The 12,850-nt window shown below is 40.8% G+C and overlaps 2 protein-coding genes and 1 long non-coding RNA gene across 5 annotated transcripts in view; 2 read left to right on the forward strand and 1 right to left on the reverse strand.

Annotated features, from left to right (window-relative positions):
• LOC135433233 (uncharacterized) overlaps positions 1–12,850 on the reverse strand; it is a 51,252-nt gene that overhangs the window by 2,034 nt on the left and 36,368 nt on the right. The gene's annotated exons all lie outside the window — the stretch shown is intronic.
• LOC135433135 (uncharacterized) lies at positions 7,694–8,303 on the forward strand. The gene is made up of 3 exons (XM_064689100.1): positions 7,694–7,764; positions 7,830–8,027; positions 8,098–8,303. The coding sequence occupies exons 1-3, from the start codon at positions 7,740–7,742 to the stop codon at positions 8,157–8,159; spliced, it is 285 nt and encodes a 94-aa protein (XP_064545170.1). The 5' UTR covers positions 7,694–7,739; the 3' UTR covers positions 8,160–8,303.
• comm3 overlaps positions 9,069–12,850 on the forward strand; it is a 38,411-nt gene continuing 34,629 nt past the window's right edge. Inside the window, exon 1 of the mRNA XM_064689225.1 lies at positions 9,069–9,659. Within this exon, the coding sequence (XP_064545295.1) occupies positions 9,230–9,659 (430 nt within the window). The 5' untranslated portion in view covers positions 9,069–9,229. The remainder of the gene's footprint in view (positions 9,660–12,850) is intronic.

A 12,850-nucleotide genomic window follows, 5' to 3' on the forward strand; every position in this document is an offset into this window, starting at 1 on the left:
TGATTTGAACACATATATGGAATCAAAGTGTTTTATTATTTTAAACATTACATTCGAGGAAAATAAATCATGAGCACGATTTTAAGGCAATTGCACGGCTCATAAGAGCTCTTACATATGACAAAGAACATGTTAACTAAATCGAAATTCAGTTTAAATTCTATGAGAATAAATATCAAAGTTAATTAATTATAATTCTATAACCAGCCTGAAATACAAACCCAAAAGCAGCACCACTTTTTAGTGTCAAGATCTTTTAAATTTTCTGTCCAAAAGTCAAGTTGTAGTACTCAAAACATTGTCCACAACTTTTTGGCTCTCAAAAATAGTTTAATAAATCGGGAAATAACACTCACCCCTCCGTGTATTTGATTTCACGAACAAATCGCTTAGCATTTGCACTTTGCGGCCCTCTGACAAAATATTAAAACCCCAAGCACATGATTCAGCACACACCCTCACCTCACCCGACTTTTGAGAAAGCGCGCCGTAGACAAGTCCTTTAACATCGACCACATTGCGGCCAAATGCCGGTCACATTCGGGGCACCAGCTGTTGTGCAACCACCGCCCAAGCACCACCCACACCCCACACCCGACATCCCAGCTAGCCCACAGCCCACACCCCAGGAAACAACCAACTGAATTCTAATAATTTTTAAACGAAAACAAACTTGCGCCCATGCAGCGAATTCTGAAACATTACAAAAATTACAATGAGACACATTCGCCACGAGTTTCGTGTGTTTTGTTGTTTAGAGAATTCGTTTCGAAATTTCACGCCAACGTCTGTGACGAAATTTGCCGGCGTGTTCGGTCGTTGGGGTCGTGGCAAAGAACAAGTGCAGCAGCCGGCAGATGACAACCCCCATGTGGACCGCAGAGCCAAATGGAAAGGTTGCAACACGAAACCAGCCAACAACAAAACAAAAAAGGAAAGAATGGAAAACCAACTCAACCCCATGGCACAGGCGTTGCCACTTTTAATCAGCGCCCTGCGCAGCTATTTAAGGGACCAGAGCAGGACCAACCCGCCAGATTCCCCTGGCACTTCCCCTGGCACTTCGGCGCTTTCTGCAGCGGCATTAAAATTCACTGAAATACAAAATGAAAATTTCTATACTTCGTTAGTTTTTTAGCGGCAAATGAATGACGGAATGAGGGAATGAGGGAATGGGCGAGCGAACGAATGAATGCATGAATTCCAAAGCAATTTTGATGTTGACATTGAGTAATATTGGCATTGGGCCCATACGCCGAGGCCCGGGTTCGGATTTTGGGCACAACTTTCGTTGGGTGGTTGTTTGGTTTGGCATTTTCATATCATTTTCGAATATTACATGCGGATTAGCATTTCCTCATTGGGATTGCAACAAAAACGTGCCATCGTTATGCCAGGAGCTGGGGCCTTGGAGTTGGTGGTGGGTGGGAGCATGTGGGTGGCGCACAAAGGGGGTGGCTTGCATGCGGGCGGTTGGACGAGCTAATGGGTGGGTTTGAGTCCAGACAATGGGAGGTGTTTCATTGTGTCGCAACTAAAAGCTGATAGCTCATTGAAGGGTTACGAAATTAACTAAAGAGATAAATAGAGCACGAGGGAAGAAGCAATATCTCTAAGAAGAAAACATTACCTACATATAAGAAAAAATATAAAAAAAGGACAAACTCAACTAAATATAAGGCCATGATAGAAACCTCTAAGCAATAACTATAAATAAATACTCAAATAAACTTTAAGAAAAAGATATAACTGCAGTTTATGCGAAATTTAGAAGGTCATACTAAATAAACATAAACAAGTAAGAGGTTCTAGTCGGGAGCTCCCGACTAGGGGATAACCTGAACCCTCTTCTTCCAACAGGCGATAGGTATAATATGAAAGATACTTGATATATATGTATTTACTATTCTAGAAGCTGCATGTCCAGTTTGGTGACTCTAGCTCATATTATTTGCCGAAATTGCTCAAAAATCAGGATTTCGATTACTTGGAAACGGGGCAAGTTATCGAATATCGGTAACAAACTCGTTCTGCGCGGGGACTAGGAGGACCTACAAGTAAAATTTCAAGTCTCTAGCTATTATAGGAGCAGAGATCCTTGCGTTCATACATACGGACAGACGGACGGACGGACGGACAGACGGACGGACGGACAGACAGTCGGACATGGCTAAATCGACTCGGCTGTTGATGCTGATCAACAATGTATATACTTTATGGGGTCGGAGATGCTTCCTTCTGCCTGTTACATACATTTGCACAAATTCATTATACCCTTTTTACCCATTTTTAATGGGTTCAGGGTATAAAAATGATTGTGTACTTGGTGTAAAATTTAATCTTAATTTTCTAATTGCTTTTAATCGATCATTATCAATAATCTATTTAAGAATCAACTTAAAGATGCAATTAATTTCATAGAGATATATTCGAGCATAAAAGAAGAGCTCTAATAAACTCTAAATTTAAGGAAAAGAACAATGCGTACTTGGTGTGAAATTTAATCTTAAATTTCTTGTATAGAAACTAACCAAATCAACTAAATTTGAGCACATTTAATAAGAGCTCTAAAAGACTATCAAAAACAAAACAAATGAAAAAATCCAAAGAAAAGATTAATGTGTACTTTCTGTGAAATTTAAACTTAACTTTTTAGTTACTCACAATCGGATATTATTATTAATGTTTTATTCCAACCTTAGCTTGAGCCTTTTTCGTCCATATCTTAATTAAACCCACTTTTCTTCTTTATATTTGTATTCAATTCGTTGAACTCTACAACTTTTGGCTCAATTATTAAACTATTTTGTTTTTGCCCATATCCTTTCATATCTCTAATAATCTAACACCCTTTCGCTCACAATTTACCGCGTGAATCCTGGCCCAAAGTGTGGCTGGCCCAAACCTTTTTCTTAACAAGTTGGTGCAACTTTTTGAGAATTCTCCAAATCAACAGCCTTTCCAAACTCAGCCACGAGCAACTTTTCAATTTGCTTTTCACGCTTGCAATTTTACAAGCTGCTACATGATTGGGGTCTCGTCCGGACATAGTTCCTCCGTCTTCTCACCCTCCCGCTCCCCTCTCGCCTCTCGCCCTCGCCAACTAGGCGCTGTCTGCCCATAACAAGCTGCCAAATTTCACACTCAGCTCTGCTGCGGGAAAATTCAATGGCCGAGCACCTAACTAAAACTTTCAGCGCGTTGCGCTTGAAATGTGTCAGCAATATGGAGAATTCTTGAACTGCAATCGAACTAACCCCCGAGCCCAGCTCCAGCAGCAGCTACCCTTTTGTCGGGCATAATCTAATTTACTGAACATTTTATTAACTGACAGTTTATTAAAAACTCATCCAAACTGGGCCGGACTTGGATTCAGATTTGGTTCTCGGCTTTGGGGTTGCCTCCTTATCAAGATCCACGACACATGTCAGCGCTGCGTTTGCTGATTACCGTCGCTAGATAAACATTAAGCAACTATATAACAACTTCCCCATGCCCCTTACTCCCACTCATTCATTTGGTTTGTCTCCATCGAACGAACGACGTCATCGCCTGTTTGTTTCGGGAGCGCCAAAACAGCTTCCTTTCTGTAATTGACTCAACGCCAAGGGGCAGACCTCTACATCGACACCGCTCCGCCCCGTTTCCGCGCCCCATTCCCCGCCCCAATCATGCCCTGCAGCAGTGTAATGAAATTTTTTGGCTTCGAGTGCTATAAATGTATGCAGGGCCAACTCCAGGATTGTTATTGTTGTTGTTCTTTGGCACGTGGCATGCGGCAGTTGCTACGTGCAGGTTGTGGGGGGGGTGGGGGGTGGGGTACCGGGAGGAAATGGCATGAAATTGATTTAGATTTTAGTTATGTTGTTATTCAACTCAGCCCCCCCCGCGGCTTGTATGTAATTATTTTTGAACAGCGAGTTGTGAAATAATTAAAAATGATTAGCTCATAAACATTTCCTGCCGTCGTTAGACTCTTGACAAGGACCCAAGGCGTATTTGTTTTAGCTGGAGCTTGACAAAAAAGCAACGAATATTTATTGAAAGTTGCAGCTGCTTTTAAACCTAATGCCAGGAAAACATAAGAATTTGTCTTGCAGCAAATGAAAAGACTTTAATACAGTTTAAACTTCTTAAAACTTTGTCTGAGACTAAGTCCTTTTTGTGTTTCCTTCAGCTTCGCCTCAAAGTGATAAATTTCAATTTTTTATGGCATCAAGAAAAATCAAAACAATTTCATGTGAAAAATTATGTTTTTGAAAAATGTATCAAAGCAACCGCACACACACACACACACACATGCAGTGTAAAACGTGGGACTGGCGCATGTCAAAAATTTTGAAGAACTTCTCAGATGGAGGAGGCTGCATCAAGTGGACGACCAGCATGACGATAATGTGGCTATGCTGATGAGGATGCTGATGCTGTCCGTGCTGGCTGGAAGATGACGAAGCTGTGTCTGGGTTTGGGTCCGCGTCTGGGCTTTATGGTAATGCCAAGTACGTGAAAGATGCACCAAACTTGGCTGCTCATTCCTAGAATAGCTGCCAGCAGCAGCAGCAGCAGGGGGGGGGGGGGGCAAATTTGTGCGCCAGACAAGATTTATCGAAATAAGTCGAAGACACTTGTTTACTGCCCGGCACAATGCGCTCTTATACTTCCATTTGCCAAGCCACCAAATGGATCTCCCTCCAGAGCAATGCATCCGAATAAAGTCGAATATAAAATTTACTACAAGCTTATGGCCATCATATAAATTACGTTGTTAAAGATACTTTTCTCTACCAGTTGCTAAGTGAGCTTTGCTGCAGCGAGACTTATGCCAATTTGACATATATTTTATTAGTTTATATTATGCGGAAAGATCCACTTAATATAGAGTAACAAATATGTGGCTGCAACTAAAGATTTAGTTCTCGAAATAAGGAATATTACTTTATAAATCTTGCAATGAAAAAGCTGCTGTGCACGAATTCAAGACGATTTGATTAAATGACTTACAGACCAGACTGGGTGCTAAACCAAGCCCCAAATCTAGTTTACAAATTAGAAACCACAAAGCCAACAACAACAACAATACAAACCGCAGCTACATCAACAACAACAGCAACAACAACAACATTGGCTTGAAAATCAGTTTTCGCCTCTGCCAAGCCACAAAGCCACACCCCGAACAAAAAAATAACGCCCTTAAATGACAGGCATGGGGCTGAGCTGTGGGAGAGCTTCTAAAGCCTTTTGTCTAGTGTCCAACTGGAGCCTCCTGGGACTGGGTCTGGGACTGGGTCTGGGACTAGGGCACAGTGGAGTGTGTTGCACTTTTGAATTTTCAACTTTGTCTGCTGCGCATAAAATTTACTTGCTCCAAATTCAATTCAAAAGCGATTATCACCACTTAGCTGTCAACGACACGACGCCAACTACAAGAGAACCCAGCTGGGCGAACTTCTCAGAGTCCGAGTCCGAGTCCGAGTCCAATGCCAATAACCAGCGATGCCACTTGAACACATCACAAAGGGCATGGCCGTCTGTGTGTGTGTGTGTGTGTGTGTGTGTAGCTGTAAGTATGTATCTACAACTATAACACTTGGTTGGCTCAAATAAAATTTACACTTACAAGTGGCGCTAAAGTCAAGTGCAATGCTTCCCCCTTCTTCCACCCCTTCACCCCGTCTGACCACATAAAGCAGCTGCCGTCAGCTGGTCAGACATGGCCAGAGTGTGGCCCGAGGAAGGGCGCGCGGGGGGAGACGCTGCGGCAAGTGTGGTCAAGAGTTTTATAAAGTTCATCATCCATGGCCTGGTCCTAAGCAGTTTTCAAGTGCAGCGCCAAAAGATTTTCAATTTCAAATACGAGTATGTATTATATAAGCAGTTGGCCGGCAGTCGCAGCCTGTGAAAACCATTTCCACACCTTCCCGCAACGACTTTAAACCATTTCATTATACTCTACATAATGGGCACAATAGCTATGTCATCTAGTTGGCATTACTCCAATAATAAATGTGATTTTGCAGGGAAAGATATAGAATGCCCTTAAAGTAAGCTTAAGTGCGGTTAGACTTTGAGATATTTAAGCAATTTGAGAAATATGAATTTGAGATATATAAATATATATATAAAATACAACAAAATCGTTATTTAAATTCTTAATTCTTAAAGTGAAAAACAGGGCATAAAAAATTTGGGGTATCTCATAACATATAATTCTCTGTCTCCCTCCCTTCCAAGTGTCTTCCTGCATTACAAGATTTCGAAAAATATATTTTTGAATAATAATTTCAAAAAAATATATATATTTTATATCTATATATATATTTCTCCCTATATATAAGACAACTTCTCTGTCGACTTTGAAAAATATGTTTTTGAATAATATTTTAAAAAATATTTTAATTAATATATATAGACATATCATAATTTTGTTAAATAAATTCTCTAAAGAGCTGTAATTTTAATCTCTTCAATCTTAAGTGAAAAACAGGGCATCAAAAACTTGGATATCTCATAGAAAATATTCTCCCCTCTATATATAAGACAACTTTATTAAATGAATTCTCTGAAGAGCTGTGATTATAATTTTTGCAATCTTAAATGAAACACAGGGCATCAAAAATTTGGATATATCATTGATTCTTTCTCTCTCCCTACCTCCCTCCCTCCCGCACTCTCTCTCTCGCTCTCTCGCTCTTCCACTTGTCTTGCTGCACATTCATAAAGTACATAATCATGTTCATGACGTGAGCTGAAGTGGACTCGGGCTTGGGCTTGGGCTTGAGTTTGAGTTTGAGTTTGGGCTGGACTGTTGGCCTGTTGGGTGTCTGTGTTATAAAAGCTTAAACCGTTACAAGTATTTAAAAAGCACTTCAGAGTGAGGACTCACATAAATGTATTAAAAGCATATTGAAATGTATTGCATTGTTTATTTTGATTAATTCAACAGCAAATGGTATGTTGTGCCTGTTACGTAATCTTCATTTTATTTAAGATGTTGTCTTTAAGTAATGAAAACCGAAGCAGAATTAAGCGCGTCTGGGCGTCATTTTAGCTAACCTGGCAATGTTGTCACAGTTGAGTTTCTGGTCAGGATCTAGTTGGGAATATAATAAATCAGAATCTATCTCTGAAACAAACCATTTTCCACGTGGACTTACTTTCGCAAGAAATGCGCTGAATATCGCACTGTGTTTGATTTCTCCAGATCCAGCGATCTTTGGTCTTCGAGCGACACAGAGAATCTATAACCATTATGCTGTTACGACTTCTTGGACAGGCCGCACAGCTTCTATAGATCCTTCTACAATCGAGCCTCTGGGCACTACCGAGGCCCACGCAGCAGATTACCAAGAATAGGACGAGTGCGCTTTGGATATGCATTTTGCGATCTATAGTCGATTACTGATACTCAATTGGGTTTTAAAGCTGGCTTATATAGGCAGAAAATACTATAGAAGCGGATCAATCAGAAACACCTGTTCTTTAGACCACATAGTAATGTTGCACAATGCCATATATATATCTGTTTCCCCAAAGTTTTTCAGTTCAATTAATTAATCAAATAACTGTATTATGCGCCCAAAATAATGCCCGATGTCTCATAGTTTAACAACAAAGCATCTGGCTCACAGCTGGGCCGCGAACAAAGCCCAAAAATTACTTCCTTAAGTTGGGCTTTCACTATAAATACCTAGTACTTTAGCACAAATTAGCTAGAATACAACTCGAGTTACACTGCAAACATGTCGAAATTTGTGCTGTTGTTGGGTAAGATAGCCACAATTCAGTCGCAAGGCTCAAGGATAATGCCGAAAGTGCTTTTTCTTTTATAGCTATCTGCTGCATGTGCTTGCTGCAAGTTCAGGCGCAGCGGAAGACATGTGACGAGGTGTCTAAAATCTGTGTGAGAGCTCAGCGTTTGACAGGACCCGAGGATGATGTGACAAACTTGTTTAATGTCCGCTGCCGCAGACAAAATCGCAATTGGAAAAATATTACACGCTGCCAGCTGGAGCGTGCCGCCTGTCAATGTAAGTCCAAACAATTAATGAGAAGCTAACACTTATTAAATAAAAACTTCTTTAAATCAATTATTTTCAGTAACTTTGGTCAAATGCGATCTTCTGAGCTGCGCTAATGTGGTCAATGCACTCCGGGGATGAATTACCAAACGCAATGAGACAAGTAGCACAGAGCTGGGATCGAAAATTGATGTATTGCCTGCTTTGATATCAAAATATGAAATTTGACGCATACCAAATGATACAATAAATCAATACAAGCTAAATCTTGTGGGCCTAACTAAATCGTAAAAGTCTTAAGTGATAAACAGGTTTGAGCCTTAATTCATCCACTTATCAATAGCTGGCATTAGTACTTTTATTTTTAGATGCTCACGAGTAGAGTTCCCACTTTGTTGACTCAAGTTATTATAATCAAATTGTGGAATTTTCCCGCGTATCTATAACCCACCAATTCGCACACAATATCCAACACTGATGCTTATCAGTCAAGTGCCTCGCCACAAAGATCTGTTAAGCTCGCTCAAGAAACCCACCACTCTTTGCATACGCTCTCTCACAAGTGCCTCTCTAGAAGGCTCTCCTCTCCAACGGTCGAATTTATTCTGCTCAACATATGCGCGCAGCTCAACTTACATATGGATTTTGAATGTATTTTCACCATGGCTCGGCTGATGTCGCGCTCTGTATATCGCAGAGCAAATAATGGGCTCAGCACTCTCGCATGTAAACAAAACTCGGGGCAATGCAGAGAAGAGACCAGACGCCGGGCACACGTACAAAATGCCTGTCTCTCTGTCTATCCGTCTGTCTGTTTGTCTGTCGATCTATCTGCTAAAATACACATGGTGATAATAAAGATTGCGGCCGAAAACAAAATTTTTGTGCGGCGTTAGTCGCTGTCATCAGTTACTTGCTGCTCTTGTTGTTGTTGTTGTTAATTTTTCACGCACACAAGCAAACCAAACAACGTAGGAGCCAGCGTTTCGGCGTAGCCAACGCTCTAGATAATAAGCCAGTTGCACGTCCAGTCGCAGTCGCCTAGTTGACAGTTGTCGTGAGTGTCGCGTGAGCAACACAAAAGCCAGCCGCATTTCATTATTGCTCCTGCAGCGAATTTATTAAAAATTGCAATATTGATCGACCGACTGATTGATTAAGTGATTCGAGTGTGTGAACGAGTGAGTGCAGCCGTTGCCAATGCTGCCAAAATGTCAAATATCACATATTTGCGTCTGACCAAATTGCAACCGCTTCTCCATATGGTGGGCAGCAGCTACGCGGCGCTGGCGAATGCCGACGATATCTATTCACCAGACTTGCAAAGCATTCACAATAGCAACTACAACAACAATATCAGTGAGAGCATTGGCAACAACAATAACAACAACAGCAATCACAGTAGCGACAACATTTTGGTGCTCTACGAGGAGGAGAATTACAGTTACCGTTCCACATCGACCATTGTGCTAATGGTCGCCGCCTGGATACTGCTGATATTGGGCTTTGTCTTTTGCTGTTGTGCCGAGTGCTTTGGCGTCAGCGTCTGGCGAGGCAAGAAGCGGGCCAGCATCACGTTGAGTGGCGCTGAGAGCGGCGCTGCCAGCACCACTGGCAACGAGTTGGGCGACCTCCATGCAGGTGAGTTTCTTACGAGCTTACGAGCTTTAGAGGGGAAAACCCCAAAGAAGCGGCATACTTTTTGGCGCAGCTGAGAAATGGCGCTGCGACAATGACAGCAAAAGCAACAGCAACAACTACCTGAATGAAACTTTACCTTATTTGTTTCGCGTTGGCCAAAGCAGCGCACACCGCCCACCCGCTCTGCAGCATAGTTTGAAAATGCAAAATGGCAACAATAAACGAAATGCAAGCGCAACAGAGCCACAAGGAATTAGAAATACCCTCGCTAAAGCGCTTAAAAGGGATATTTTGTATTTTAACTAATTCAACTCTGGCTAGAGCATAGCAGCTGTTAATTAAACAGTTAAATTAATAAATATATAGATATATAAAATATGTTCAATTTGTTAAATTTCATAGAGAATTGAGAGAATATTTCCCATTTGTGAAAATGATTATATTTAAGAGCGAATAATAATGTCCCACAAATAAACCTATTATAATGCATTTTCGAGCTAAAGGCAACTTTTAGATATAATTTAAATATGATTCAAGGAGTATCCAACTCAAAGTAGCTGCCTTTGTATCTAGAAAACCTACGCTTTTTGTTATTAGCAGAGGATATTTGGTAGAAAGTTTTTGCTTAGGAGTCATCAGTTTGCATTGAACGAGTCGAAACTTTATGGCCCATTGGGAAACGCTTGCGCATATCCGAGTGCTAAACAAAGTGAATTTCTCTGGGGGTTAGGGTATGGCAACGCATTTGTATGGGCTGTCAATGCGCTCAACTGCCACTGCTGAACTACTTTTGAAACAGCAGAGGCAACAACGAGTTCCTGAAGCGCCAGTGTTACCCATGCAAAAATGTATTTTGCGTTTTGAGTTCTGAGAATTGTGCAGTGCATGCAGTTTTTTTTTTCTGTGGGGTAGGCAGTAGGCGCCTGCCTCATCGATTTCATAAAATATTTAGCTATTTTTCGTATCTCGTTTCGTTTTGTTATTGGCAAATTTGGCATGCGTTTTGGCTAAAATTGGCTTTTGGCCAAGTAAACGAGCGGGAGATACACACGTACAACTACAGACACAAATTGCCCATATTTCTGGCATCATTTTGAGTTTATGAGCCTCTGCCTCTGCCTAGTCCCCCACATAAACGCCATAACATCAAAGCACCCTGCCGTGCAGTTATCGGTTGCAACTTGTGCATTGTGCAATGCCTCCTAAATTCTCAAAGATATTGGGTTTCATTAAGCCAATATTCGTATATGCAGTAGGCCGGACTGGCCAGCATCAGCAGTCAGTGGGTCATTAGATGTTCGCATCGATAACACAAAATTTGTTTGCAAATTTATTTGGCCCACAAATAGTATGAGTATTGGCTGCTGGGATCTCTGGATTGTGGCTTTAAGTGCCTTTCAGTTGCTGCATTCCTTGGTGCAATGTTGCAAATTGCAAGTTTGTCTTTTGTTTGAACTAATCGATAAGTTTTCATTAGAATGTAAATTTCTAACAAGTTATTCAAACAAAAGCTTAGGCGACTTAAGTGTTTATAAGTCCGATAGAAGTAAATAAAATGTGAACAGATTCAAGAAATTCCTTCACAATTTCAATTGAAGTGTATTTTCATTAGTTTAAGGTTGGGTAAAATATGAAATAAAATGGAGCCAAAATAACTAATCACGGTATTAAAGGGACTTTATGCAAGCTTGAATTCGAAAAATATACATTTATCGAAAAGCATTTTCTTTTAAATTCAGTGCAACCAAATATACACTTAGCAATAACAATAATCGATGAAAAATATGAAATAAAATAGAATCAAGATCTCATCACGAGGGACATTATACAAGCTTGAAGTCGATGAATATACACTAATCGATAAGTATTTTACTCTACATGGAGTATAATCAAATATACACTTAATCGATCACAGTAATCAATGACACCTTTATCGATAACAGAATAATTTAAATGAAAATCCACCCAAAAGTACTAACCACGGTATAAACAGGACTTTATACAAGCTTGAAGACGAGTATTGAAAAGAATTTTTCGAAATACAACCAAATATAAACTTAACGATAGCAAATATTCTCGATATTATCGATAACAGATAAACAGCAATGGCAGCACTGCTTTCAAATCAGGAAACATTGTTTTCCCAATGAAACGTCTTTTGATGCACCCATTTCGTTAGCGATATGAACCGTAAACCGTAAGTACTAAGCTGCAAGAAGCGAAACGTCGTGCAGAAGCTCGTAAGTAATCGATTTGATGGCCTCCATTCAATATATGCACTTGAGCACATTGGCCCATTTCGATAACTGCACAGGACTCGCCTTAGTGTGTCATGCGATAAATTCTTGCACTTACCGAACCCCGAATCCCCATCAGCGTGGACCAAGTTAATACGTACAATGAGAACGAGAACGGGCAACGGGTGACGGGTGACGGGAGAAGGAGCCAGAGAGATAACTTTAAGTTGCAGCCATAAAAAATTGCGAAAGTCACAAATGTTTTATGAAAGTTTCTCATTTTATTTAGCCTTTTATATTATATCAGCACCCTGTGCATCGACTCGACACAACTCGGCAACTGCACAAGTTTTTAATAAAAGTTCTGTGTGCAGCTATTGCAATAACCCCCCCCAACCGATACCACTATATCTATATATATACCACTACCTACCCTCGGGTGTCAGCTACTCGTACTCCGCTTTTCTGTTCAGAAATTCATAACCGCATTTCTCTCAGCTTCTGGCAAGCCGAGCAGCAGGCGCAGTTGTACATACCAATTACTTACATATCGACGCTGTGCCTGAGACAATAACTGAGAGCATACCCCTCCCTCCCTAGACTACGCCTAGCAATAGCCAGCTACCCGCCCTCCCTTGGCACAGCTGATGCCGCTTTGGCTTATAATAAGTTTTTGTCTCTGGCACAGAATACGAACAATTCGCACATAGAGAATTGAGCATCGCTTGCCAAGTTCCATGCAGTTCAGCTCCTTTCCTTCAATCTATTTAATATATAATTCAGTTTTCCTTTTCGATTCGTCGAGACTTTAAAATTTGGTTTTCTTTTTATTAATGCTGGGCAAAAATTGTCCGCGTTTTATTTGCTGTTTACGCGCTCCATTGGTGTTTGCCCCTCCATCCACTGTTTATGCGTGTACATCATTTTTTACAGCCCCTCATCAGCGGAAGGTTA

The sequence above is a fragment of the Drosophila montana genome, unplaced genomic scaffold (assembly GCF_035044405.1).
Source record: "Drosophila montana isolate Dmon_TW-CO22-7 unplaced genomic scaffold, ASM3504440v1 contig_3217_1, whole genome shotgun sequence".
NCBI classification, from domain to species: Eukaryota; Metazoa; Arthropoda; class Insecta; order Diptera; family Drosophilidae; genus Drosophila; species Drosophila montana.